Genomic DNA, 26,962 nt, shown 5'->3' with positions numbered 1-26,962 from the left:
CCCGAAGTTATTTATGACTCCGAGCGTCTGCCTGTTACCGGAAAATCAGCCGTTCCAAATTATTTTTGGACGAGGCCGCTGCACAAATATGACTGCTTGAGCGCGCGTGAATTCACTTGGAATTTTACTATCCTTCTGCAAACAAGTTATCTTTTATGGCTCATTCCTTCCCCGAGGACCAACAGCCCCGAGAGCATAACAGCACCAAGGGAAGAGGTGTGCCGTGCGCTTCTTTTTTTTAACTTTGTTAACCCTCACCCGAGGATATATTTCCATTGATTTTTAGAGAGAGTGGAAGGGAGGGGGGGAAGAGAGAGAGAGAAAGAGAGAGAGAGAAACATCGCTGTGAGAGAGACACATCAACTGGTTGGCTCCCGCACACGCCCCAACCAGGTTAAGCCTGCAGCCGAGGTACGTGCCCTTGACCGGAATCGAATCCAGGACCCTTCAGTCCACAGGCTAATGTTCTATCCACTGAGCCACACCGGCTAGGGTGGGCCTCTTTCTGTTCACCCCGATGAGGGCCTCAACTTACCAGATGTTTCCATCCCCCTCTCCCTCTCCCTTCATCTCTTCGTAATCAATAAAAACATATTTTTTTAAAAAAGCAAGGCTGGTGTACCTACATACACTCCGCCCCCACCCCCTTATGCCTCCCCACCTCACCGCACAGAAGAGAATGAACAAGAATTGGTTTTCCTAGAAATAGACTCCACTGGACGGGTTTTGTCGTGTGACCAGCACGAACATTCTAGCGAAACAGTTCTGTCTCTGGTGAGTTCGGGGGGAAAGGACCCTAACTCCCTGTGGGATGCCAGCCTGGCCAGGGTAACCTAGGGGACCGAGGGTGGCCGTGTTGGCGTGTAGATTCCACAAGACACCACAGCGTGGCCGTAAGAATGACACAGTGGCCCGGCCGGCGTGGCCCAGTGGCTGAGCGTCGACCCATGAACCAGGAGGTCACGGTTCGATTCCCGGTCAGGGCACATGCCCGGGTTGCGGGCTCCGTCCCCAGTAGGGGGCGTGCAGGAGGCAGCCGATCCATGATCCTCTCTCATCACTGATGTTTCTCTCTCTCTCTCACTCCCTCTCTGAAATCAATAAAAATGTTAACAAAAAAGAAAGACTAATATATTGAGTGCATCTAAGGCAGTGCTCGCAGGCAGCAGCCCACCCACACAGAGCAGCTACAAGTCTTACCACGTAGCAAACAAGGGAGGGGCTGCAGGATAATTTCAGGCCTCACGTGTCCCACAAGCAATGGCCACTGTTCACTTCCAGGCTTTTCAGCCCAACGTGGACATCCCTGGCATTCCCACAGGGCATTGCGGGAGCGGGGAAGGGGGATGGGGTGGGGGAGGGGGAGAAAGCAGGGTACCACTCGCCGAGCATCCTCATCACCAGTACCTACACACACACACCTGTCTCAGTCCCTGACCGCTGGCGCCCCCTGGTGGTGAAGAAGGAAATGCGCTTTGTTTTCAGTCCATCTTCATTTCTGTGGGGAGGAGAAGGAAAAAAAATAAGAGTCAAGATTTGAGGAAAGCGGGACAAAGACCTTACTATTGGGGCCGGGACTCTGTGATGCCCAAGCCTGCAGAGAGAAGGGAGAGAGTTCCACTGAGATCCCTGTGCCCCCGGCCTGCGAAGGACGCCGGTGCTGCGCACGTTTGAGTCTTTGGGGACAGAAACGGCTGCAGAAGGTGACCCAACGCCTGCCGACTCTGGGTTTCTGGTCCCAGCTTTTCCCCTGCAGGCAGGTGTGAGCGGGGGCGGGCCGGCAGGAATGTGAATCTCACCACGGATACTCTCTCCAGGGTGTACGTTCTGTTGAATTTCCGTATATTTTCAAAACTACGTTCTTATTTATTTTAAAACGTGTCGGGCATATGCCCGGCCAGGAATCAAACCGGCGGGTGACCTCCTGGCTCCTAGGTCAATGCTCAGCCACTGAGCCACACCAGCTGGGAGATTTTCAGCTTTTTATTCAATCTCTCTCACATCAATGTTCCTCTCTCTCTCCTCCTCCTCCTCCTCTCTCTAAAAATCATTCTATATACATATTGCTTAGCAATGGGCAAAAACGTTAAAAAATGTTTTTTGCTTTATTCATTTTATTTATTCGTTTATTTTAAAATATGTTTTTATTGATTTCAGAGAGAGGAAGGGAGAGGGGGAGACAGAGAGAAACATCGATGATGAGAGAGAATCATGGATTGTCTGCCTTCTGCACGCCCCCTACTGGGGATGGAGCCCGCAACCCGGGCATGTGCCCTGACCGGGAATCGAACCGTGACCTCCTGGTTCCTAGGTCGACGCTCAACCCCTGAGCCCCGCCGGCTGGGCAAATGTGCGCTGTTTAAGCCCGAAGCCTGGGTCGCTTCGTGATGGCCACTGACCAAGGAAGAGAGACCCACCCTGAGGGGCTGCTGGGCGGGGTCACACGGGACTCAGAACCTGTGGGACAGAGACTCGCTTACTTGCCAAAGTGGTTTCTGGAGAGATCCAGCGTCTTCAGCTGAGTGCAGGTCCACTTCTCCGGAGGGGGCACGGCCACCAGCTGGTTGCCCTGCAACTTCAAGGACACCAGGGCCTGGGGCAGAGAGGGAGGGAGTCAACGGCGCCGTTACCCGCCAAAGGGAGCCCGGCCGGCCTGGCTCAGTGGTTGAGCATCAACCGAAGAACCAGGAGGTCCCGGCTGGATCCCCAGTCAGGGCACATGTCCGGGTTGTACCCTCGATCCCCAGCAGGGGGCGTGCAGGAGGCAGCCGATCCATGATTCTCTCTCCTCATTGATGTTTCGCGCTCTCTCTCTCTCTCTCTCCCTTCTTCTCTGAAACCAATAAACATATGTATCTTTTTAAAAAATGCTAAAGGGAGGGAGAGCAGAAGAGAGAAGTCAGTTCCCCGGCCAAGGGCAGCCATAGGTCATGACCGATGTACCTTGACCGAGATTCCATAGTGTGGGCTGGAGAGTTGTCCTAAGATGCAGGAAATTAGCCCGGCCAGGGATGGAGCCCACAACCCGGGCATGTGCCCTGACCCAGAATCGAACCGTGACCTCCTGGTTCATAAGTCGATGCTCCACCCCTGAGCCACGCCGGCCAGGGGACAGGTGTTTAACTTCCCTTCACCCCTTGTGCCTCGGAACCGCGGGAGAAGCGAACGGGGTGGTTTTCCCACAGACGCTGCGAGGGAGGCAGGGAGGGGCGCGGGACTCACGTCGAGCTGGAAGAGGCCCAGGGGGACGTCTCTGAGGGCGTTTTCGGAGAAATCCACGTCTCTCAGGTGGTTTTTCCAGAACACGGCCATTCTGTCTGGCAGACACTCCAGGGCATTCTGGGATGCTTTGCAGCATTTCTAGCCGTTTGCCGAGAAAGAGAAAGACAGGAATTAGCTATTTTTTCCCCCATGGATTTTTAGAGAGAATGGGAAGTGGGAAGGGTGAGAGAGAGAGAGAGAGAGAGAGATGTGAGAGAGACACATCGATTGGTTGCCTCCCCACCCACCCAGACTGGGGCTGGGGATCGAACCTGCAACCCAGGCACGTGACCTTGACCGGGAAACGCACATACCACCCTTGGGTGCGCCGGGCGGCGCTCTAACCACTGCACCACACTGTCCAGGGCTGAATTTGCTTTGTAAACATGACGTTGCCGATGAGAAAGACGTTCCAAATTTGATTTTAAAAAAACCGGACCTCTAGCCCTAGCCGATTTGGCTCAGTGGATAGAGCGCTGGCCTGCTGAGAGAAAGGTCCCGGGTTCGATTCCCGGTCAAGGGCACGTACTTCCACTGCAGGTTCGATCCCCGGCCCTGGTTGGGGCGCGTGCAGGAGGCAACCAATCGTTGCGCCTCTCTCACATGGATGTTTCTCTCTCTGTGTCTCTCCCTCCCTCCCTCCCTCCCACCCTCTCTAAAAATCAGTGGAAAAATAGCCTCGGGTGAGGATTAACAACAAAATAGCAATAAGACCGCTGCACCGTGGCTCCGTGACAAATAGGACTCAGTTCACTAAGAGGCCACACACTGTGGTTGCCCCGTTTTCCCGTCCTGGCTCCAAGGAAGGGACGGAGACGGGGTGGAGGGGGGTGAGGGGGTGGTGAGGGGGACTCCTAGCCCGTCTCCTCCCGCCCAGAACATCTGGCCCATTGTCCTTGGAGATAATGGGACCATTCAGGCCCGCGCTCTGGAGAGCAGCCGGATTCCCACACGCAGATGTTTAAACTGGAGACGCTGGCGCTGCTGACGGCGAGTTTCCTGGCTCTGAACCCACAGCGAGCAGAGACTTTCCCTGCCGTTCCGTCCGCTCTAACGAGCAAACTTCCCAAGAAACAGAAACACCATTTCGTTGGCGGTGCGACCACAGGCGGATTCTTTCTTCTTTACTATTATTTTTTTTTGTTTTGTTAATCCTCGACCCGAGATGTTTTCCACTGATTTTCAGGGAGAGTGGGAGGGGCCTGTCCAGTGTGGCTCAGTGGTTGAGCGCCGACCTATGAACCAGGAGGTCGGGTTGTGGGCTCCCTCCCCAGTAGGGGGCGTGCAGGAGGCAGCCGATCCGTGATTCTCTCTCATCATTGCTGTTTCTTCTCTCTCTCCCTCTCCCTTCCTCTCTGAAATCCATAAAAATGTATTAAAAAAAAAAGAGTGGAAGGAAAAGAGGGAGGAGGAGAGAAAGAGAGAAACATCGATGTGAGAGAGACACATCCATTGGTTGCCTCCTGCACGCGCCCCAATCAGGGCCAGGGATGAACCTGCAACCCAGGTACGTGCCCTGGACTGGGAATCGAACCCGTGACCCTTTGGCGGGAGGGCTGCTACTCTAACCACTTAGCAACACTGGCCAGGGCTCTGATTCATTCTTAGTTTAGAGCCGTCTGAAAGGAACTGAGCCCCCCTTTCTTGGGCATAAGCCATCCTGTGCCCCATGTGCACGTTGTAACCATGGAAACGTCTGTGGGTCTGACGGTGCAAATTTCAAGCCCAGAGCCACATGGGTCTGGCTTTCTGGTGAGTTACCTGCCTCAGACACTCAGTTGCTGAATGCTGAGTGACATGTCTTTCTTTTCTTTTTTTAAACCTATTTTTTTAATTGATTTCAGAGAGGAAGGGAGAGGGAGAGAGAGATAGAAACATCAGTGGTGAGAGAGAATCATGGATCGGCTGCCTCCTGCACGCCCCACACTGGAAGTTGAGCCTGCAACACAGGTATGTGCCCTGACCGGTAATCGAACCGGTGACCTCCTGGTTCCTAGGTCGACGCTTAACCACGGAGCCACGCCGGCCGGGCCCGAGTGACATTTCTGGTGAGTGACACTCCGTAGGCAGCGCACCGAGCCCTCCGGGACTTCCGGTCTGATACTCACCAACGGGCAGGCCCAGGCATCTGGGAACACCTTCAGCTTATTGCTGGAGACATTCAGGCAATGGAGCGACTTGAAAGAATGAAGAAACGTCGCCGGGAGTTCGGTCAGTCTGTTATCAGAAACATCCAGCTCCTGCAGCTTCCGCAAACCGATCCAGTTGGTGGCTAGACGGGGGAGGGAAAGGGTGCCTTGGTCAAAAGATCCTCATCAGGAAGGAGACGACCCATCAGGTCAGGTTGCGGAGGGCGGGACATACCACTTTCTTCCTCAAACAATTTCTCTAAGTAGTTTTTCGAAGCCGTCAGCTTTTGCAGCTTCGAGAGGTGCAGGAACCCCGGCGGGAGGTGGGCCAGCTTGTTGCTGGAAATGTCGACTTCCAGGAGCCTGAGGGAGGGAGAAGGAAGTGAAGGCATCAGAAGGCGGAGGGAAAACGCTCCTGTTCGGCATCTCTGCAGACACGGAGGCCGCCCTTTCTCCTTCCGCGTGCACGAGGCTAAAGGAGCGTGTGCGTTCGAAATGTAGCGAGAGCCCGGCCGGTGTGGCTCAGTGGTTGAGCGTCGACCTAGGAACCAGGAGGTCACGGTTTGATTCCCAGTCAGGGCACATGCCTGGGTTGTGGGCTTGATCCCCAGTAGGGGGCGTGCAGGAGGCAGCCTATCCACCATTCTCTCTCATCATTGATGTTTCTCTCTCTCCCTCTCCCTTCCTCTCTGAAATCAATACAAATATTTAAAGAAAAAAAAAAAAAACACAGCCAGGGACACAGGCAGCAGAGGTTGGTGCCAGCAACTGGGGTGCAGACCCCTCCTCCCCCGGCTCAAGTCCCCCTTCCCCCCGGCGCCCCGGCCACGAGGGAGGCCCACCTGGAGCAGATGATTTCGTCGGAGGACTGCACGCCGGGCAGCTCGGCCAGGTGGTTGTCCGAGAGGTTCAGCTTCCGCAGGTTGATGAGCCCCCAGGGGACGACGGACGGGAGGGAGGCCAGGCAGTTGGCCGACAGGTCTAGCTCTGTGATCTGGCAGGAGATGTCGATCAGCCAGTCGATGTCCACCCAGGGCAGCTTGAGGTGGGCCCACTTCACACGGAGAGGCTGGGCAGGCCAGAGAGTTAGACAGACAGACATCAGCGCTCCGCAGACGGGGGACCGTGTCACCCGCGGGCTGACAGCTGGGTGAGGAGACACCCGTCAATGGCCATGAGTTTGCTGTTCAAAATCGGCTGCTGTGACGCACTTCCCTCTCTGGCCACGAGGTGGCGGTGTGTGTCTTGTCTTCAACTCCTGAGCTAAGTCATCAGACCCCGAACCCGCCCCAGCGCTTACACCAGCGGTTCTCAACCTGTGGGTCGCGACCCCTTTGGCGGTCGAACGACCCTGTCACAGGGGTCGCCTAAGACCATCCTGCCTATCAGATATTTACATGACGATTCATCACAGGAGCAACATGACAGTGTTGAAGTAGCCACGAAAATAATTTTATGGTTGGGTCACAACATGAGGAGCTGTATTTAAAGGGCCAGAAGGTTGAGAACCACTGTCTTACACCCTCTCAAAGCTTCGAACCATCAGGTCCCAGTTCGATTCCCGGTCAGGGCACAGGCCTAGGTTGCGGGCTTGATCCCCAGTGTGGGGCGTGCAGGAGGCAGCGGATCCGTCGATGATTCTCTCTCATCAATGATGTTTCTACCCCTCTCTCCCTCTCCCGTCCTCGTTGACATCAATGAAAACATATTAAAAAACACACACGTTAAAAACCTCAGCGGACAGTGGAAATCCACGGGGGTTTCTCTGCAGTCCCCTGTCTGCTGTCCGAGGAAGGTTCTAGAAGCCTGAGAACCAGGCAATGCAAGGCAAGGAGACATGCAGGAGGGCTCTGGGCTCCACCGGCCTGTCTCCACAGAGGCAGCACGATGACATTAAAAAAATACCAACTCGCCTTGGCCAGTGTTGCCTAGTGGATAGAGCATCGGACTGTGCACGGAAGGACCGCAGGTTCAATTCCCGGTTAAGGACATGTACCTGGGTTGCAGGTACGGTTGGAGCGTGTGAGGGAGGCAACGAACAGATGTGTCTCTCTCACATCTCTCTCTCTCTCTGTCTCTCTCTCCCCACCCTCCCTCCCTTCCACTCTCTCTAAAAAGAATCAGAAAAAAAATAGCCTTGGCTAGTGTGGCTCAGTGGATAGAGCACCAGCCCTCACACTGAGCGCGGTGGTGGGTTTGATTCCCCATCAAGGGCACGTTCCTGGGTTGCAGGTTCGATCCCTGGCCCTGGGGCGTGTGAGGGAGGCAACCAATTGTGTTTCTCTCACATTGATGTCTCTCTCTCTCTGTCCTCATTCCCCTCCACTCTAAAAACCAACGGGAAGCCCGGCCGGCGTGGCTCAGGGGATAAGAGCGTCGGCCTGCGGACTGAAGGGTCCCAGGTTCGATTCCGGTCAAGGGCATGTACCTGGGTTGCGGGCACATCCCCAGTAGGAGGTGTGCAGGAGGCAGCTGATGGATGTTTCTCTCTCACCGATGTTTCTAACTCTCTATCCCTCTCCCTTCCTCTCTGTAAAAAATAAAATATATTTAAAAATAAAAAATAAAATAAAAACCAATGGGAAAAAAAAATACCCTTGGGTGAGATTAACACACACACACACACACTCACACACACACACACACACACACTCACACACACACACACACACTCACACACACACACACACACACACTCACGCACACACACACACTCACACACACACACACACACTCAAGAACGAGACAACTACTTCAGCAAGGTCACTGCCAGTGAAGCCAAGGGCGTTTTCCGGCCTCGTACATACATGGCAGCAAAGCACCCTCCTCATGCCTTGCCCTCGCCTGACATTCCGAACCCCAAATGCCGGCTCCACCCCCACTGGGCACCTGGAGGGGCAGGAACACTTACCTCTGGCTCCTGACTCATCGCTGGACCCTGTGGACAGACCCTCCCTTCCGCCGGCAGCTCAGAAGGACTGGACTGTGCCGTCCCAGGTTCGAGACCCGGGCAGCCGGACACTCCCCCTGCAAGGTGCTCGCCTTTTGAACGTCACTTGAATAATAAGAAAAAAGTCCCAGGTGCTCTGGGGAAGCCCAGCGAGCCCTGCTGACTCCAGCTGCTCTGCAGTTTCATTTTCTCTTCGGAGTCTATGCTGAAGGGCCAAGGAGAAGGGAAGCCAGGTATATCTTTCTCTCATCACAGATATACACTGAGTGGCCAGATTATTATGACCACCCCATCAGTACTTCATTGACACTTCCAAAAATACTGAATATTGAAAACTTCCTAAGCAAATACTCTCCAGGTTTTATTATTATTATTATTTGCATAATTAATTCACTTCATTGTACTGATGGGGTGGTCATAATAATCTGGCCACTCAGTGTAGATGCCAACTACTTCTTTCTTTAAAATATATATTTTTTATTGACTTCAGAGAGGAAGGGAGAGGGAGAGAGATAGAAACATCCATGATGAGAGAGAATCGTGGATCGGCTGCCTCCTGCACACCCCCCACTGGGGATCGAGCCCGCAACCCGGGCATGTGCCCCTGACCGGGAATCGAACCGAGACCGCCTGGTTCCTAGGTAGATGCTCAACCACTGAGCCACACTGGCCGGGCTAAATGTCACCCTTAACAATACAAGTTCTAATGAAACTTCCTGAATAAGACGGAAAGTTCCCGAAGTCGTTTGTCAAACTCACGTAGCCTTATGCCACGTCTCATAAAAACAACACAAAACTGTAGACCAGTTCAGCGAAACGTTACCGACGCAAAAAATCATCAATAAAATATCAGTGGGTCCAATTCAACAGCAAAAAAGCCAATGAGCATTTATTACAGAAATGAGAGAGCCAACATCCATCACCCTCATTCATTGCATGAATAAACAAAGCAGAAAACCTCCAGAAATATAGAAATGGGGGCTTGACATCATTCAGCAAACTTTCCTAAGAAAAGCTCTGAACAAAAAGAAATAACATGGAAACCACCTGCATATCACAATAGTCTATTTTCCAGAAAATCTACAGCAAACGCCCCTACCTTGCTGCAGGCAAGACCTTTAAAATCAGGAACAAGACAGACGGATCTATCATCACAATGATTCCACTTTCAAAATGTCTAGTTATTCACAATAAGACATCAACTCAAAAAAGTTGTATAAATATTAGAAGAGACAAACCTGTTTGCAATTTGCAGGTGACTTGATCCGATCCCTTAAACCTCCCCGCCCCCCCCCCCCCCCCCCCCCCGCAGGAACTCTTCTAAAAACTATTAGATTCAATAAGAGAAGCCCGGCTGGTGTGGCTCAGTGGTTGAGCACTGACCTCTGAACCAGGAGGTCACGGTTTGAATCCCAATTAGGGCGCATGCCCGGGTTGCGGGCTCGATCCCCAGTAGGGGGCGTGCAGGAGGCAGCCGATCCATGATTCTCATCATTGATGTTTCTATATCTCTCCCACTCCCTTCCTCTCTGAAATGAATAAATGTAAATTATTTTTAAAAAGCAACCAAACCAACAAACAAGAAACTAAAGAACTTCTCTCCAGACCAGTAACATCAGGTCGGACGGAAAAGGGGATAATAAAGAATTACATACTTCCATGCAAATAGCGCCTAAATCAATAAAGAAGACACAAATGAGCAACACAGGCCTGGGGCCTTCACGGAGAAAATGACACAATGTCATTAAAGGACAGAAATGAACATCGATCCAGTCGCCGCGAAAAATGCGCAAAACGGAAGAACAAATATGTAGTAGCAGTCAAGATCGTGTTGAGAAAAATCAAATAGCAAATAGAAAACTCGCATTAACAGATTAAGAGGCCAGGAGACCAGTGCCGAGACCTCACCAGGCACACAGGTACATCTTGGGGGAAAGTGACGATGGTGACATTTCAATTCACAGGGACAAGAAAGCTTCATTGTACAAATTCTGCTGGAATAACTGCCCATCTACCTAGAACAGAGAGCCAGATCGGCCGCCTCCTGCACGTCCCCTACTGGGGATCGAGCTTGTAACCCAGGCATGTGCCCTGACCGGGAATGGAACCGTGACCTCATTGTTCATAGGGCGACGTTCAACCACTGAGCCACACCGGCCGGGCTCTCTCCTGTCGTCTCTCTCGGCTTATCCACGGGCAGGGGCTACTCACCACTTTCCCTGAACAGCTGCTGGGCAAGGCACTGGCCTCGATGAAGAAGCTCCGGAGCAGGTGTTTGCTGGGTTCGGGACTGTCCAGCAAGATGTAGGAGCAGAAGAAAGCGCCGTGGCGAAGCAGGAAGATGGCGATATCTTCATTCCCTGGGGGGCAAACGTGGGACCCTCAGGACGTCTCAGACGTTGCCCCCATCCTGAACAACCACACATGGCCAGGAGGGGGCGCTGAGGCACACCGCCACGTAAAACGAAACATGTTCAACTTGTGCTGGTTCAGGTCTCTGTGACCTCCCGGATCCACCGACCAGTGCGAATGTGCCTGGGACTCTGCCTTTTGCGGGGCCACCTGCCACGGTGCCATTGGCCACAGCCGGTCCCTGTCCTTGAAATCCCCTTGACGGGGTGACACTGGGCAGGAATCAGGGAGGATGCAGACAATTGGTGGCTCAGTGGTCGAGCATCGACCTATGAACCAGGAGGTCACCAGTTCGATGCCCGGGTTGTACGCTCGATCCCCAGCTGGGGGCGTGCAGGAGGCAGCTGATCAGTGGTTCTCTCTCCTCATTGATGTTTCTCTCCCTCTCCCTCTCCCTTCCCCTCTGAAATCAATAAAGACATGTTAAACAAACAAAAAAACCAAATAGCAGGAGTTGCAACGTCTCCACGCAGGTAACTGACAGGCGGGGGTAAGGGTGGAGACGCTGTCTCATATCTCAGAACCATGCCAGTTCCCAGGGGCAGGACTGAGCCGGGACTCACCTGCCTTGATGGCCGCGTACAGGGGTAAGCGCACGATGACAGGGAACTCGTTCTTCCTGACGGCGTAGCTCTCGGGGTCGGCCCCGTACGTCAGGACCAGGAGTTTCACCAGCCCCAGGTGGCCTCGCTGACAAGCCAGGGCCAGCATCCAGTTCAGCAGCCGCTGGAGGCTGCAGGGACCTGGCGGGAGACAGAAGGGCAGAGGGACAGTGGCCCCAAACGGCACTGGTGGCCCCTACGCTGACCGCCCTCTTGGATCATCAATGAAACCCAGCTGTCCTGTTTCCAGATGGAATTCGCTTCTGCCGAGTTTGATCTCGTTTTCTGGAACAGTCCCTCTGAATCTGCATATTATGACAAACCCACCTGCTCATCGCATAATGCCAAAGGAGGGAAGGCAGCATTCAGAGCATGAGATACTGTGCTGGGCTGGTGTGGCTCAGCGGTTGAGCGTCGGACCCAAGTGTGGGGCCCTTGTAAGGAAAGGGCCCCGAGTGGCATTACTGTTGCACGTCCCTGAAGCCTGCCTTGCACCCCAAAAAGTATCCTCATTTTCAATGACCACTGGTAAGGCAATGCCTCAGCCTATAATTGCAGCGATGCCTGCACTTGTACGGTATTGCAGATCCGAGGCCACCGTGGGAAATTAAAGGAGACCAGAGCATCCTGAGTCTCCCAGAAGAAAAATTCAATTGCTACTAAAAAAGCAACATCACATGGCACATCCAAAACATGTAACAGGATTCAGTGATAAAAAGGACTGAGCTGGGAGTGGACTTTGGTGAGTCGTAATGTGTCAATATAGGCTCAACCGTTGGAACAAATGTAGCACATTCATGCGAAATGTAAATCAGAGGGGAATCTAAGGGGAGAGTGGGCCACGGGAATTCTCAATTAGATTTTATAAAAAGGCACATAGATGCCCACAGTGTGAGCACCGGAGCTTAACATGGGTAAAAGTGAGAAGAAATAAGCCTTTTGGGCTGCAGCTCCCCCTCCCCCAATGCCTGTCTGATTCCTAAAGAAGAGGGGTCCCCTGAGTGGGACTTACCTCGGAAAGACTCGAGCAACTCCTGCACGACCTCCGTGTGCCCGAAGTGCGCCGCCACCACCGCGGGATTGTCGTCCGTGGGCTCGGTCGGCAGCGCCACCTGCCTCTCGGTGAGAAGATAGCGGACGGTCTCCAGGTCCCCGTAGGCCGCTGCGACGCTCAGGAGCTGGCCCTGGACAAAGCAAACAGCAACAGGACCCCGGGGGAGGCCAGCGCTGTGGGAAATCGCCGAGAGAATCGCCTCTGCGTGCTTTACCAAGCCCACGGGGAAGGCTAGCACCCAGCGGTGGGGGAGGGCGCCCCCTCCTGGCCACGCGCGGCTGTTGAGGACTTCAAATGTGGCCCAGAGGTGCCGAGGGTGTGAAGGCACATGAGATTTCAAAGACGTGGCCCCCCAAAAAGGCAAAAGAGTTCATCAATGATTGTTATGTTAATATCAGTTACCTTTAAAATGATGATCTTTTTAAAAAAATCCTCACTCGAAGATATTTTTTAAAAAATATGCCCTAGCTGGTTTGGCTCAGTGGATAGAGCATCGACCGGCGGACCGAAGGGTCCCGGGTTCGATCCCGGTCAAGGGCACGTACCTAGGTTGTAGGCTCCTCCCTGGCCCGGGCCCAGGTCGGGGCTCGTGCAGGAGGCAACCAATCGATGTGTCTCTCTCACATCAATGTTCCTCTCTGTCTCTCCCTCTCTCCTCCACTTTCTCTAAAAATCAATGGAAAAATATCCTCGGGTGAGGATTAACCCCTCCAAAAAAATTAATTAATTCCAACAGCATAAACAAGTGCAAAATGAGGAGGCCCTCCTCCCGCCAATACCTCTACCTCCCAAACCCGTCTGCAAAGAAAGCCAGTCCAGCCCAGTCCCAGTGCAACCTCTGCACCAGGAGGTCACGGTTGGATTCCTGGTCAGGGCACATGTGCAGGCTGTGAGCTCGATCCCCAGTAGGGGGCGAGCAGGAGTCAGCTGATTCTCTCTAATGATTGGTGTTTCTCTCTCCCTCTCCCTTCCTCTCTGAAACCAATAAAAATATATTAAAAAAACACACACCAGTAATTTGATGTTAGTCTAATGTGTGTCTATAATCGGGGTCTATAATCTGGTTCATCCACGCCGGGGTGCCCTGTTCTGGCCGGAGGGCCCAGCATGGACCTTACCTTTTCCCGCTGGGAGGTGCACTCATCACAGGCTTCCCTGAGCAGGTGGCGGGCTCTGCTGGGGTCGCCCCGCTTGTACGCGGCGTGAATGTCTTCCGTCCCAGGACACCGCCGGGCGGGGTCGCCGTCCGGTGTGGCCAGTTTGCTGCCCATGTCCCCGGCACCTGGGTGGAGGGAAGCGCACACAGCGTCACCATCACTGCTGGCTCATGGGAATCATTAGAAAGGCTTTTGTTTCTTTAAAATATATTTTGATTGGTTTCAGAGAGGAAGGGAGAGGGAGAGAGAGAGAAACATCAATGAGGAGAGAGAATCATGGATCGGCTGCCTCCTGCACGCCTCACACACTGGGGATCCAGCCTGCAACCCGGGCCTGTGCCTTGACCGGGAATCGAACCCTGATCACCTGGTTCATAGGTCGATGCTCAACCCCTGAGCCGTGCCAGCTGGGCTCTACCTATATATTTATATATACAACACTGAATTCTCTCATCCTCACCAAAGAAAACATGACTAAATACTGTCAGTCGATTCAACATCTGTGGCATTCCCTGTACACCCTAGAAAAGACACTCAGATCTTATTTGCACACCCATAACATTTTAAAAATCACAGCCACCTACATCCACATGGCAGCAGAAAGTGAAAATACATCTATCGTCCTGGCCGGTTTGGCTCAGTGGACAGAACGCCAGCCTCCAGACCAAAGGGTCCCGGGTTCGATTCAGGTCAAGGGCATGTACCTCGGTCGCAGGCTCCTCGCGGGCCCGGGCCCTGGTCAGGGCGTGTGGAGGAGGCAACCAATGGATGTGTTTCTCTCTGTCTCTCCCTCTTCCTTCCACTCTCTCTAAAAATCAATGGGAAAATATCCTTGGGTGGGGATGAACAAAAATAATAACAACAATAAAATAAAATAAAAAGGTATCTATCAATGCACAGTTCACTGCAGAACACGCCCAAGTCAACTCTAGGAGGCTACTGACCTGGTCATCGCTGTTTAACGACCTTCCCAGGACATCCTCCAGGGCGTCCCCGTGTGGCCGAAGCCGGAGGGGTTCAGGGGGGGGGGCACGGGGACGGACCCTCCCCGCAGGTCACACCCTCCGGGGCCCTCGGGGTTCGCCCACCGCAGCTCGGACTCCTCGCGGGGGACGCTGCCGCCTTTGCCAGCTCCGGCTCCAGAGGCTCAGCCTCCGCAGCAGTTTCATCTCTGGGTCGGATTACGGTGAAATCCAAGCCTTTCTTCCTTCGGGGAAGATGCTCACTGCGTGGAGGGCGGCGTGACCCCCAGGGTGACCCTCGCGGTCATTCCTCCCCAGCTCCAGATGGCGGGTGCCCGGCCCCATCACACGGGGCCCCTCGGACCCCCGGCATCGGGACAGCGATCAGCGGTGGCCTTCACCGGGGGCCTGGCTCCCTCACACACAACAGACACGTCACACCCAGCCCAGCCCAGCCTCGCAGCCCAGACAGACGGCCTCTCTGTGGGTCTCCCCACCTGGCCCCTGGGGACGCCCTGTCCGCTCGTCAAAGGCGGATGGATGGCGCTACGGGGTGGGCACGAGTAGACTGACAGCCGTGAGTGCGAGAGACACACAGCTGGTTCCTGGCTTATTATTTATTTACTAAGGACTGTCTTCTGGATTATGCTGGGGAGCCTGCTTTCGCCCAGCCCTGCGTATGTGTATACAAACCGATCCCGCAGCGGGGTAGCACACAGAGACCTGCTATTTTCCCCGGAGATAAAAAGTACAATCAAGCGCGGCCCACGTGGCTCAGGGGCTGAGCATCGACCTGTGAACCAGGAGGTCAGGGTTCGATTCCCGGTCAGGGCACGTGACCGGGTTTCGGGCTCCATCCCCAGTCAGGGGGCGCGCAGGAGGCAGCCGATCCATGTTTCTCTCTCTCTTCCTTCCTCTCTGAAATCAATAAAACATTATTTTAAATAAAAATATATACTTTCCAGCTTAACCCAGCAAAATTTCGAACCGGATTCAACTCGCTGTTGGCCAAGCTGGGCACCAGGGAAGGAAGACACGATCGCAATGCAGAGGGACAGTTAGAGTGAGGCACCAATGTATTATTTGAATATATTTTTAAAAATTGATTTCAGAGAGGAAGGGAGAGGGACGGAGAGAGAGAAACATCCACGATGAGAGAGAACCATGGATTCTTTTACCGAGAACTGTGACCTGTGCTGAAACCCCGGGCGATGGAAATGTTCGCCCATGACCCTGGCCACCGGCTGCCTCGCTCAGCACGGCCAGCGGGCACTGAATCCTCTCGCTCAGCGCGGACAAAGGTGCCTCAGGCCCTTCTGGATCCCGCTTTCCGAGAGCAGCTCCATGCGGTCCCGCGGCCCATGTCCACACGGCCTGCCCTGGGGTCTGGCCGCTTCGGCACAGGGGCAGCGGGGTTCGTGTCAGGTCAGCGGCCAGCCAGACTCAGGATAGTACCCGGGGCTTTCCAACTCCTACCAGCAACCGAGGTCTGTGCCGTGACCGGGAATCGAACCCACAACCTTGGGGGCGCGCGGGAAGTTACATGAAAGTAGATATAACCAGAGTCACACATGCCAAAACATGCTGAGCCTCACCCACTACACAAGAGAAATTTGGCCCTAATCGGTGTGGCTCAGTGGGTAGAGCGTCGGCCTGCGGACTGAAGGGTCCCAGGTTCGATTCCGGCCAAGGGCATGTACCTGGGTTGCGGGCACATCCCCAGTAGGGGGTGTGCAGGAGGCAGCTGATGGATGTTTCTCTCTCATCCATGTTTCTAACTCTCTAGTCTTCTCCCTTCCTCTCTGTAAAATAATCAATAAAATATATTTTTTTAAAAAAGAGAAATTCATATGAAACCATGCAAAACACCCTGTTTAACTTAATTTCATTTATTTTTATTTTCCCATGGACTTTCAGGGAGAGTGAGAGAGAGGGAGAGACAGAGAGAAACATCGATGTGACAGAAACACATCCATGGGTTGCCTCCTGCACGTGCCCCGACCAGGGCCTGGGCCAGGGAGGAACCTGCCACCGAGGTACGTGCCCTTGACCGGAATCGAACCTGGGACCCTTTGGTCCGCAGGCCGATGCTCTATCCACTGAGCCACACTGGCCAGGGCCATTTTTTTTTTTTTAAAGAAAGAAACAGTCCAGGCGAACCCCCAAGGCAGCCCACTGCAGCCTCCCTGCCTCCCACCCGTCGCTGCGGGCTGCGGCGACCGGGCCGAGTTCCGACAGCGACGGGGAATCCCAACACCGACACCAGCACCCAACCACGTTCCCACAAGCTTTAGAGGAAGATGGATGCTGTAAAGGAGAAATGCCCGGCCTCACCCACCGAGCCTGCAGGCTGGGCAGGCAGCGGAGCGGCAGGAAGGGAGCCCTGTCTACACCGCTCCCCCTCTCCCGCCAAGGAAGCAAAACAGAACTGAGTTTCCAGCTTATGGAGCCAAGGACCCGGGACCCCTGGGAGCAGGACCCCCCGGGGCAGGGAAAGATGGGGCAGATCTTGGGCCTCAGAGCCCCAAGGGGAAGTGGGCAGAGACAAAGCAAGACAGGGTCCTATCAGATCTGAGAGCTGGCATTTCCTCTTTCTTTTTTTGGTTAATTTTCACCCGAGCATATTTTTCCCATTGATTTTTTTTTTTAGAAAGAGTGGAAGGGAGGGGAGGGAGAGAGAGAGAAGCATCAATGTGTGAGGGACACATGGATTGGTTGCTTCCCGCACACACTGAGACGGTGGGGGTTGGGGGGAGGGCGGGAATTGAACCTGCAATCCAGGTACGTGCCCTTGATCGGGAATCGAACCCGGGACCCTTTGGTTCATGGGCCGACGCTCTAACCGCTGAGAAATACCGGCCAGGGCAGAGTCTACATTTCTTTTTCATCATCTTTTGTTGCTGTTGTTGTGAATCCTCACCCAAGAACATTTTCCCATTGATTTTTAGGGAGAGTGGAGGAGAGAGAGAGAAACATCGATGTGTGAGAGACACATGACTGGCTGGCTCCCGCATGGTGCCCAACTGGGGGCGGGGATCGAACCTGCAACCGAGGTACATGCCCTCGGCCGGGACTCGAACCCGGGACCCTTCAGTTCTCAGGCCGATGCTCTCACCACTGACCCAAACTGGCCAGGGCAAGAAGTTATTTTTTTATTTTATTTTTTTCCTTTTTAAAGTATTTCATTGATTTTTTACAGAGAGGAAGGGAGAGGGATAGAGAGTTAGATACATCAATGAGAGAAGCATCGATCAGCTGTCTCCTGCACACCCCCCGCCCCCCAACTGGGGATGTGCCTGCAACCAAGGTACATGCCCTTGACTGGAATCGAACCCGGGACCCTTCAGTCCGCAGGCCGACATCCACTGAGCCAAACCAGCTAGGGCGAAGTTATTATTATTATTTTAAATATATTCTTATTGATTTCAGAGAGGCAGGGAGAGGGAGAGATAGAAACATCAATGATGAGAGAGAACCATTGATCGGACGCCTCCTGCAGGCCCCCAACTGGGGTTCGAGCCCGCAACCCGGGCATGTGTCCTTGACTGGAATAGAACCCAGGCCCCTTCAGACCACAGGCCGATGCTCTATCCACTGAGCCACACCAGCTAGGGCAATAAGTTTTTTGGTTTTTTTTTTAAATACAGATTTGAACAAGCCAAAGGAATAAGAAAAGGACATTGGGACTTGCAGACCTTCTAGAATGTTTCTTGTCCTCCTCTGGTCCATGCTGGGTCCGGGGGAGGGGAGGACCATGCTCCGAGCGGCGGGCTGCTGACGCCAGGACCCCTCACAGAGAGGAGGGGGGCGTGAGCCACCCTGGGGATGTCCGTCCGTCCCTCTGTCCGTCCGAGCACCCCTCACCCTCCATGCCCAGAAGTCTGCTCCCCGAGGGGCCTGGGCGTGAAGGAGCTCAGTTTCCTCCCTTCTCCTCTTTCCAGGCAGCCTCCCGAGCCGGCCGGACAGGTCTGTCCACTCCGACCGGTCCGATGGACAGGAATGTGTCATGGCCTGTTTGTCAGGACGGATTGCCCTGCAGGCTGGCCCAGGGCTCAGGCGAGGGCACAGCCCTGACAACCTTACACACCCTCCTTCTGGGATACAGAGTGAGGCCGAAACACGGGACAGATACACACACACCAGCTGGGCGCCACCGGGCAGCCGGCAGGCCACGCGCTCACACATCCCTGGCCTGGGGCAGGGTGCACTGTGCTACACAGACACAAGCGGGGGTGCGGTGCCGGTCAAAGCAGGGAGCAGTGGCCCTGGCCGGGTTGGCTCAATGGATAGAGCATCAGCCTGCGGACTGAAGGGTCCCAGGTTCGATTCCCGGTCAGGGCACATGCCTGGGTTGTGGGCTCGATCCCCAGTAGGGGACGTGCAGGGGGCAGCCGATCGATGATTCTCTCTCATCACTGATGTTCCTCTCTCTCTCTCTCTCTCTCCCTCTCCCTTTCTCTCTGAAGTCAATTTAAAAAATATCAAAAACAAAGAAACACACACACACACACATCACCAAAACCCCCCAAAGTAAAGCTATGCGTTTCATTCCCGTTTAGATCTTTTTCTAAACTCCACCTGGAAGGGTTCTTTTGTTTCCGTCTCTCCCCTTCCCTTCCCCTCTCTCTAAAAATCAATGGAAAAATATCGCCGGGCGAGGATTCACCAAGAAAACCCCAAAGAGATATGTCAACGTCATTTCCAAAGCATGTCAGCCTCCAAGGGTTTTTATTATTATTATTTTAAAAATATTTTAAATACGTTGTTATTGATTTTCAGAGAGAGAGAAAGGGAGAGAGATAGGAACACCAATGAGAGAGAAGCATCACGGACCGGCTGCCTCCTGCACGCCCCCCACTGGGGATGGAGCCCGCAACCCGGGCACGTGCCCTGACCGGGAATCGAACTGTGACCTCCTGGTTCCTAGGTCGACGCTCAACCACTGAGCCACGCCGGCCGGGGCTAATTTTTAGAATTTAAGTGAGAATCCCCAGATACTTTTTATAATAAACAGGTCACCCCCTCACAACCATACTAGATCCTTCCGTTGAGAACCTCTTGTGCTCACGTGGCCTGGGCTCCCCCGGGGACACGCGTGGCAGGTTCGGCCAGCCCCGTCCTTACCATTGTGGGTGTCCATGGCGCGTTCTGGACGCACGGCTGACCCCTCCGGCCCCACACACCAGTACATGCTGGGCGGTCGCCCCGTCATGCCAGCCATGAAGCCTCGGGGTGGCCGCTCCCCCAAATCCGTGTTTGGCCGGAGTCACCGCCGAGGCCGCCGGAGGTGGGGTCGAAGGCACGGACGTTCGGTCATGGCTGAGCAGAAGGCCGTCTCGCTCTGGTGGTAAAAAGAAAACCATCATAAAATCAGAAAGCTTTTCTTTTTTTTAAAATATATTTATTATTATTTAAAAAAATTTTTTTAAAATCTTCACCCGATGACATTTTTCCATTGATTTATAGAGAGAGTTAGAGGGTTGGGGGAGAGACACACAGAGAGAATCATTGATGTGAGAGAGACACATGGATTGGTTGCCTCCTGCACGCACCCAGGGCCGGGGAGCCTGCAACCGAGGTCCGTGCCCTTGGCCGGAATCGAACCTGGGACCCTTCAGTCCGTGGGCCGACGCTCTATTCACTGAGCCAAACGGCCTGGGGCTAAAGTATCTTTTTATTGATTTCAAAGAGGAAGAGAGAGGATCAGAGGGAGAGAAACCTCAATGATTAGCCACCGTCCTCGGAAACGGAGAGAGATATAGCGCAGCTAAAAAATAAATAAATAATGAAGGTCATGCAAATGATGTGTGAAGGTCAAAGGCGAGGATGATTTGTGTCCCGTGCAGGCCTAGTAACCTCAAGGCGAAACTTACAAGGGCCTCAGTTTGCTCATTTATTAAAAATAGACACGCACCCTCCTCCGGGGCAAGCTCACTGGGCTGCTGAGAGGGTTAAGATGTCGACACCAGGCCCAGCTCCGCCAGCTCCCCAGCGAGCAGGTTCTAGAACGGCCCCTGAGCCAAATCAGCTCGAGACGGGGACAGGGAGAAGCAGCACAACAGAACCTCCGTGTTACGGCCAAGCTGGTGCCCCGCCGGCCTGGCTCAGCGGTCGCCCGATGAACCAAGAGGTTGCTGGTTCGATTCCCGGTCAGGGCACGTGCCCGGGTTGCAGGCTCCATCCCCAGTCGGGGGCGTGCAGGAGGCAGCCCATCCACGATTCTCTCATCATGGATGTTTCTCTCTCTCTCTCTCCCCCTCTCCTTTCCTCTCTGAAATCAATAAAAATATATATATATATATATATATATTTTTCATATATTTTATTGATTTTTTTTTTTACAGAGAGGAAGGGAGAGAGAGATAGATAGTTAGAAACATCGATGAGAGAGAAACATCGACCAGCTGCCTCCTGCACATCTCCTACTGGGGATGTGCCCGCAACCCAGGTACATGCCCTTGACCGGAATCGAACCTGGGACCTTTCAGTCTGCAGGCCGACGCTCTATCCACTGAGCCAAACCGGTTTCGGCGATAAAAATATATATTAACAAAACCAAACCAAGGCTCCAGCCCTCGCTGGTTTGGCTCAGTGGATAGAGCATCGGCCCGTGGCCTGAAGGATCCCGGGTTCGATTCCCTGGTCAGGGCTCATGGGGGCAGCAACCAATCCATGTGTCTCTCTCACATCGATGCTTCTCTCTCTCTCTCTGTCTCCCCACCTCCCTTCCACTCTCTCTAAAAAAATTAATGGGAAAATATCCTCGGGTGAGGAGGGAGAAAAAATACACACAAAACAGAGAGAACCAAGGCTCCAGGAACATTCAGAAATCAAGGAGAACCGTTGCTATCTGCTCCTAACCTTTTAAATTTGCTGGCAAAAGAATCCCATTCCCTTCCAAACCCCAAATGCAGGCGGGCGCCCCTTCTGAAAAGAGAAGTGTCTGCCTTACCCTGTCATTTTGTTTAAGTGTGTGTGTGTTTTTTTTTTCTTTTTAAACCTTTAAAATCTTTCAGGCCACCCCTCACCCAGTACATTCTGTTCCTCTTTTCATTTTCAGTTTCCTTCTGAAAATCACTTCACCAGGGGAGGAGCTGTGCCACGGGAGCAGCTTTTCAATTAAGATCTGTCTTTTGGCCGCGGCGATAAGGTAGAAGTTTGGAGATGAGGTAACACCCGTGTTGCTCAAGGGCCCCGCCACGGGTGTGTGGGGCTGGGACCCAGGCCACACGTCGTGGCTGGAAATGTCGCATTTTCTCTTCCTCCTTGGCACAGACACCCTGGCGAGGGCTTCTGGGAGTTTCCTGCCAGGATCATTCCTCTCCCACATCTTAAAACCTCACCAGTGTCCTTTGGCCAACTCCCCAGACCTGCCCTAAGGAAGACACCCAAACACTTCAATGAAAAAGAACGTCAAAAGGAAAGCGGAGCCCTAGCCGGTGTGGCTCAGTGGATAGAGCGCCGGCCTGCGGTCTGAAGGGTCCCGGGTTCGAATCCCATCAAGGGCACATGCCCGGGTTGCAGGCTCCTTGGGCCCTGGACGGGGTGCGTGCCGGGTGCGGGAGGCAACCTATCGATGTGTCTCTCTCACATCGATGTTTCTCTCTGTCTCTCCCTCTCCCTCCACTCTCTCTAAAAAATCAGTGGAGCCTGGCTGGTGTGGCTCAGTGGTTGAGCATCAACCTATGAACCAGGAGGTCACAGTTTGATTCCAGGTCAGGGCACATGCCGGGGGTGGCGGGTTGGATCCCCAGTAGGGGGCGTGCAGGAGGCAGCCGATCCATGATTCTCTCTCATCAGCGATGTTTCTCTCTCTTTCCCTCCCCCTTCCTCTCGGAAATCAATAAAAATAGATATTTTTAAAAATCAATGCAAAAACCAGTTGGAAGACTTGGACCTTAAGCATGTTACAAATGCTCTGGTCAGCCAGCTCTTTTTTAAAAAAAAAATTTTTTTTTAAAATTTATATTAAAAACAGAAGAAAAGAGTCGAACAGATCAAGTAGGAACAGGGTAGAGACCCTAAGAAGGACACAGAGAGAGGCTGGGTTTAGAGAGGGTGCTGGCATGTGGAGTTGGGGGGGGGGGGGGCAGCTGAGGCCACGGGATGGAGATGGGCCAGGGTGGCTGGGGGCAATGGCCAGGTGGTCCGAGGTGGCAGAGGCCGGACCCGCTGGGGTGTGAAGGGAAGGCCTCCTGGATTTCATGCCGTTCAACAAGGAGAAACTACGGAAGGGTCCCAAACTGACGAGCAGCACTATCTGATGTGCCTATTTTTGTGGTTGTAGTTAATCCTCACCCGAGGATATTTTTCCATTGATTTATAGAGAGAATGGAAGGGAAGGGAAGGGGAGGGGAGGGAAAGGAAGGGAAGGGAAGGGGAGAGAGAGAGAGAGAGAGAGAGAGAGAGAGAGAGAAACCTTGATGTGAGACAGACACATCAATTGGTGGCCTCCTTCATGTCTCTGACCAGGATGAAGCCCGCAACCAAGGTACCTGCCCTTGACTGGAATCGAACTGGGGCCCTTCAGTCCTCAGGCCGACGCTCTATCCACTGAGCCACACTGGCTAAAGCTGATTTACTTTTTTTTATTATTTAAAAATTTTTAAAAAATTGATTTCAGAGAGAGAGAGAGAGAGAGAGATAGAAACATCCATGATGAGAGAATCATGGATCCGCTGCCTCCTGCACGCCCCCTACTGGGGATCGAACTCACAACCCGGGCCTGGGCCCTGACTGGGAATCCAACCCTGACCTCCTGGTTCATAGGTCGACGCTCAACCGCGGAGCCAAGCCGGCCGGGCTGTTTTTCTGTTCTTACTTCTTTTAAATCGTGATTTTTCCCATGACAGTTTGCATTCGACATTATTTTGTATGAACTCCAGGGGTACGTTCATTTCTTTTCTTTATTCTTCCGGGACACGAGCAAAGAGAAGTCAGGTTACAAAAGGCATTGGATGCTAACGTTGTCCCAAACTGTGCACGTTCTAATCTTCCCCTTCTCGTGCCCAGCGCACTCTGAGACCAACAGGGGCAAACACGAAAAGCAGGGCATCTGGGGCGAGGCCCCTGCTTCTCTGCCTCCCTGTCACCTGCGTGGGGGTGTGTTTGTGGGAAAAAAAAATCTGTGGCCTCAGGCTGTGAAGGGGCAGGTTGCTCAGGCCACAGAAATCCCCAATCCCCAGTCACTCCCTCCCTCCCACCCCTAGGAGGCCCCCAGTTCTGCATCACCTTCTCCCCCTGATCCCCAGAGGTCCCCCAATTCTCACCCCCCACCTCTCTCACACACACCTGCAGCCTAACCTGGCTCCCCTGCCCGGACAGCACCCACCTGCCGCAGGGAAGGTGGCTGGCAGAGTCCCCGTAGACATGGTTTTTAGGGACCAGAGACACCCCCCCCCTTTGGCACCAGAGCAGGCCTCAGACTTTGAGGCTGCAGGTGTGCTGGGCCCTCCTGCATCACCAGGCCACCCCCTGGGCAGAGAGACTCCTAGGAGTCCCTTCTCAACACGCAGGCACTTACACTCACATGCACACGCACTCCCATACTCACACTCACTCCAAGCACACACGCCCACACCCACCCTCACTCACATGCACAGGCACCCACACTCACACTCACTCCATGCACATGCGCGCCCACACTCACACACACTCTATGCACATGCGCGCCCACACTCACCCTCACCTCATGCACACACGCGCCCACACACTCACCCTCACTCCAAGCACACGCGCGCCCACACTCACACACACCTCATGCACACGCGCGCCCACACACTCACCCTCACCTCATGCACACGCGCGCTCACACTCACCCTCACTCCAAGCACACGCGCGCTCACACGGCGGCGCTCCAAGTTGAAGGAAGGGTTTTGCGCCAAAGGCTGTTTTCCTACTTCGGTTCCCGCCTCTGCTCCCCCCGCTCGGCACCGGCCCGCGCACGCACAGAGTTTCGGGATGCGCTCCAGGGCCCCGCTCGCCGCCCACCCCGCGGGCTGCCTGGGGCCTGAGCCGGGTGGGGGGCCCGCGAGGCGGGAGCTGCCCTGCGCCCTCGGCGGCGCCCAGGAGCGCGGGCCTGAGCCGCGGGGCCCAGGGCTCCAGGCGGACCGGCCGGAGGGGCGCAGGGTGCGGGGCGCGCGGCACGGGCAGCGCTTACCTGCGGCGGCGGCGGCGGCGGGGCTGGGCGCCAGGGCCGGGCGGACACCCGCGGGCGGGCCGGGGCCTGGCGGTGCCACTGCCCTCCGCCCCCTGCGCTCCGGCCGCGCGCGGGGGCCGGGCCGGGCCGGACGCACTTCCTCAATCCTGGGCCGCCGCGGGCGGGGACGGCGGGGGCCGCGGGAGGCGGGCGCGCAGGCGGCGCGTAGGGCGCGCAGGGCCGGGAGTGGCCGCGGCTGATCCGGAACCCGCACCGCGCGTCCGCGGGATGGCCCGCCTCAGGCGCCCGTTCTACTACACGAGTTTGCCAATTTAGTGATGGCTGGATACCAAGATGCCACTATTTGGTGGATTCTTGTCTTTTATGTTTTTTAAAGATTTATCTTATTATGATGCATCTTTTTAGAATCTATACTTTTATTGATGTCAGAGAGGAAGGGAGAGGGAGTAAGAGAGAAACATCCATGGTGAGAGAGAATCATGGATCGGCTGCCTCCTGCACGCCCCCTACTGGGGATCGAGCCCACAACCCGGGCATGTGCCTTTGAGCGGGAATCGAACCTGGGACCCTTCAGTCCGCAGGCCGGCGCTCTGTCCACTGAGCCAAACCGGCTAGGGCGTGGTGAGCTATTTTTAAATTGGGGTTCTTGCCCTGGCCCGTGTGGCTCAGTTGGTTGGGCGTTGTCCTGAGCCCCTAAAGCAGTGGTTCTCAACCTTCTGGCCCTTTAAATACAGTTCCTCATGTTGTGACCCCACCATAAAATTATTTTTGTTGCTACTTCATCACTGTCATGTTGCTACTGTTTATGAATCGTCATGTAAATATCTGATATGCAGGATGGTCTTAGGCGACCCCTGTGAAAGGGGCGTTCGACCTGCCAAAGGGGTCGCGACCCACAGGTTGAGAACCGCTGCAAAGGTTGCCCGGTCAGCCAGGTTGCAGGCTCGGTCGGTCCCCGGTAGGGGGCGTGCAGGAGGCAGCCCATTCATGTTTCCCTCTCACATCGATGTTACTCTCTCTCTAAAAATCAATTTTAAAATACTTAAAAAAAAACAAATAAATTGCTGTTCTTTAAAGGGGAGGCGGAGTGTAGATAAAACATAGAGGGATGTTGGCAATGTATTATGCATGTTTCCACCTGATACAAGTATGTGCATCGCACCCCTGAGACCATTACCCGAACGCCGATCATAAAGACGCAAGTTCAAGTTCGCGCGACGGGCGGGCATCAGATTCGGCTCCAGGTGCCCCCGGGAGAAAGAGAAGCGGCTCGGGGAGGGGAAAATGGTGACTTTCCACCCTGGCATTTCCTGGGGCATTCCCAAGATTTAGCGCAAGGCACAGACACATCGCCACCACCCTCACGGCCATTTCACAAAAGCCGGGCACCCCCAGGTCCCCCCCCCCCCCCCGTTTCCCCCTTCCCCTGCACGACCTCGCCGACACCCCCCCCCCCCCCCCCGGCGGGCAAGGGGACCAGGGCGGGGGGCAACCTGGCTTCGCTCCCAAGAGGCTGCCCCCCAGCTCTCCAGCCACGGGACGCCCTTCCAGAGGAGGGGTGCAGCTTTGCAATCCCGTCCCACCACGGCTGCCCTCATTCCAGCATGCAAGCAAATAAATAAGAAAAACAACCGGCGGTAAGATTCCCGGGGGAGAAGCGGGGGGCGGGGGGGCGGGGGGGGAAGAGTCCCTAATTGGCAGGGCGTGGCGGCCACAGCGCTGAGTGAGCCCCCGCCACCACCGTGCGGCGCCTTCAGGGCGTGTGGCTGCGCCATCTAGCGGCGCCTCGAGGAAGCGCACGCCAGTGCAGTGCCTGGGCAGACAGGAGCAGACTTGGCCACTTGGCCATTGGGGACGGGAGCAACTCAACTTCATTCATTCGTTATTTATTGAATGCATTTCATTAATTAATTTATCTCTATCTATTTACCTAACTATTCATCTATCTATTTGTTTAAAAATATACTTTTTAGCCCTAACCGGTTTGGCTCAGTGGATAGAGTGTCGTCTCAGGTTCGATTCCGGTCAAGGGCATGTACCTGGGTTGCGGGCACATCCCCAGTAGGAGATGTGCTGGAGGCAGCTGATCTGTTTCTAGCTCTCTATCCCTCTCCCTTGCTCTCTGTAAAAAATCAATAAAACATATATTTTTTAAAAAACATATTTTTATTGATTTCAGAGAGGAAGGGAGAGGGAGAGATAGACACATCAATGATTAGAGAGAGAATCATGGACCAGCTGCCTCCTGCACACCCCCTACTGGGGACTGAGCCCAA

General features: G+C 54.2%; 1 protein-coding gene across 2 annotated transcripts in view; it reads right to left on the bottom strand.

Moving 5' to 3' along the window:
* LRRK1 (leucine rich repeat kinase 1) overlaps positions 1-24,823 on the bottom strand; it is a 55,143-nt gene extending 30,320 nt beyond the window's left edge. The window contains exons 1-12 of one of the 2 annotated variants that reach the window (XM_070400305.1): positions 24,687-24,823; positions 19,652-19,868; positions 13,527-13,690; positions 12,367-12,538; positions 11,316-11,495; positions 10,552-10,700; positions 6,233-6,459; positions 5,626-5,753; positions 5,370-5,533; positions 3,223-3,360; positions 2,481-2,593; positions 1,422-1,498 (exon numbers count right to left, since the gene is read on the bottom strand). In XM_070400305.1, coding sequence (XP_070256406.1) covers positions 1,422-1,498; positions 2,481-2,593; positions 3,223-3,360; positions 5,370-5,533; positions 5,626-5,753; positions 6,233-6,459; positions 10,552-10,700; positions 11,316-11,495; positions 12,367-12,538; positions 13,527-13,690; positions 19,652-19,748 — 1,609 coding nt within the window. In that variant the 5' untranslated portion in view covers positions 19,749-19,868; positions 24,687-24,823. Of the gene's footprint in view, positions 1-1,421; positions 1,499-2,480; positions 2,594-3,222; positions 3,361-5,369; positions 5,534-5,625; positions 5,754-6,232; positions 6,460-10,551; positions 10,701-11,315; positions 11,496-12,366; positions 12,539-13,526; positions 13,691-19,651; positions 19,869-24,686 lie in introns of those variants that run through there. The other variant, XM_070400304.1, reaches the window with a different exon arrangement.
* Positions 24,824-26,962: the final 2,139 nt, after the last annotated feature.

The sequence above is a fragment of the Myotis yumanensis genome, unplaced genomic scaffold (assembly GCF_028538775.1).
Source record: "Myotis yumanensis isolate MYYU_CA2020_CCGP unplaced genomic scaffold, mMyoYum1.0.hap1 SCAF_20, whole genome shotgun sequence".
In the NCBI taxonomy this organism is placed as follows: Eukaryota; Metazoa; Chordata; class Mammalia; order Chiroptera; family Vespertilionidae; genus Myotis; species Myotis yumanensis.
This window is presented reverse-complemented; position numbering and strand designations above follow the sequence as displayed.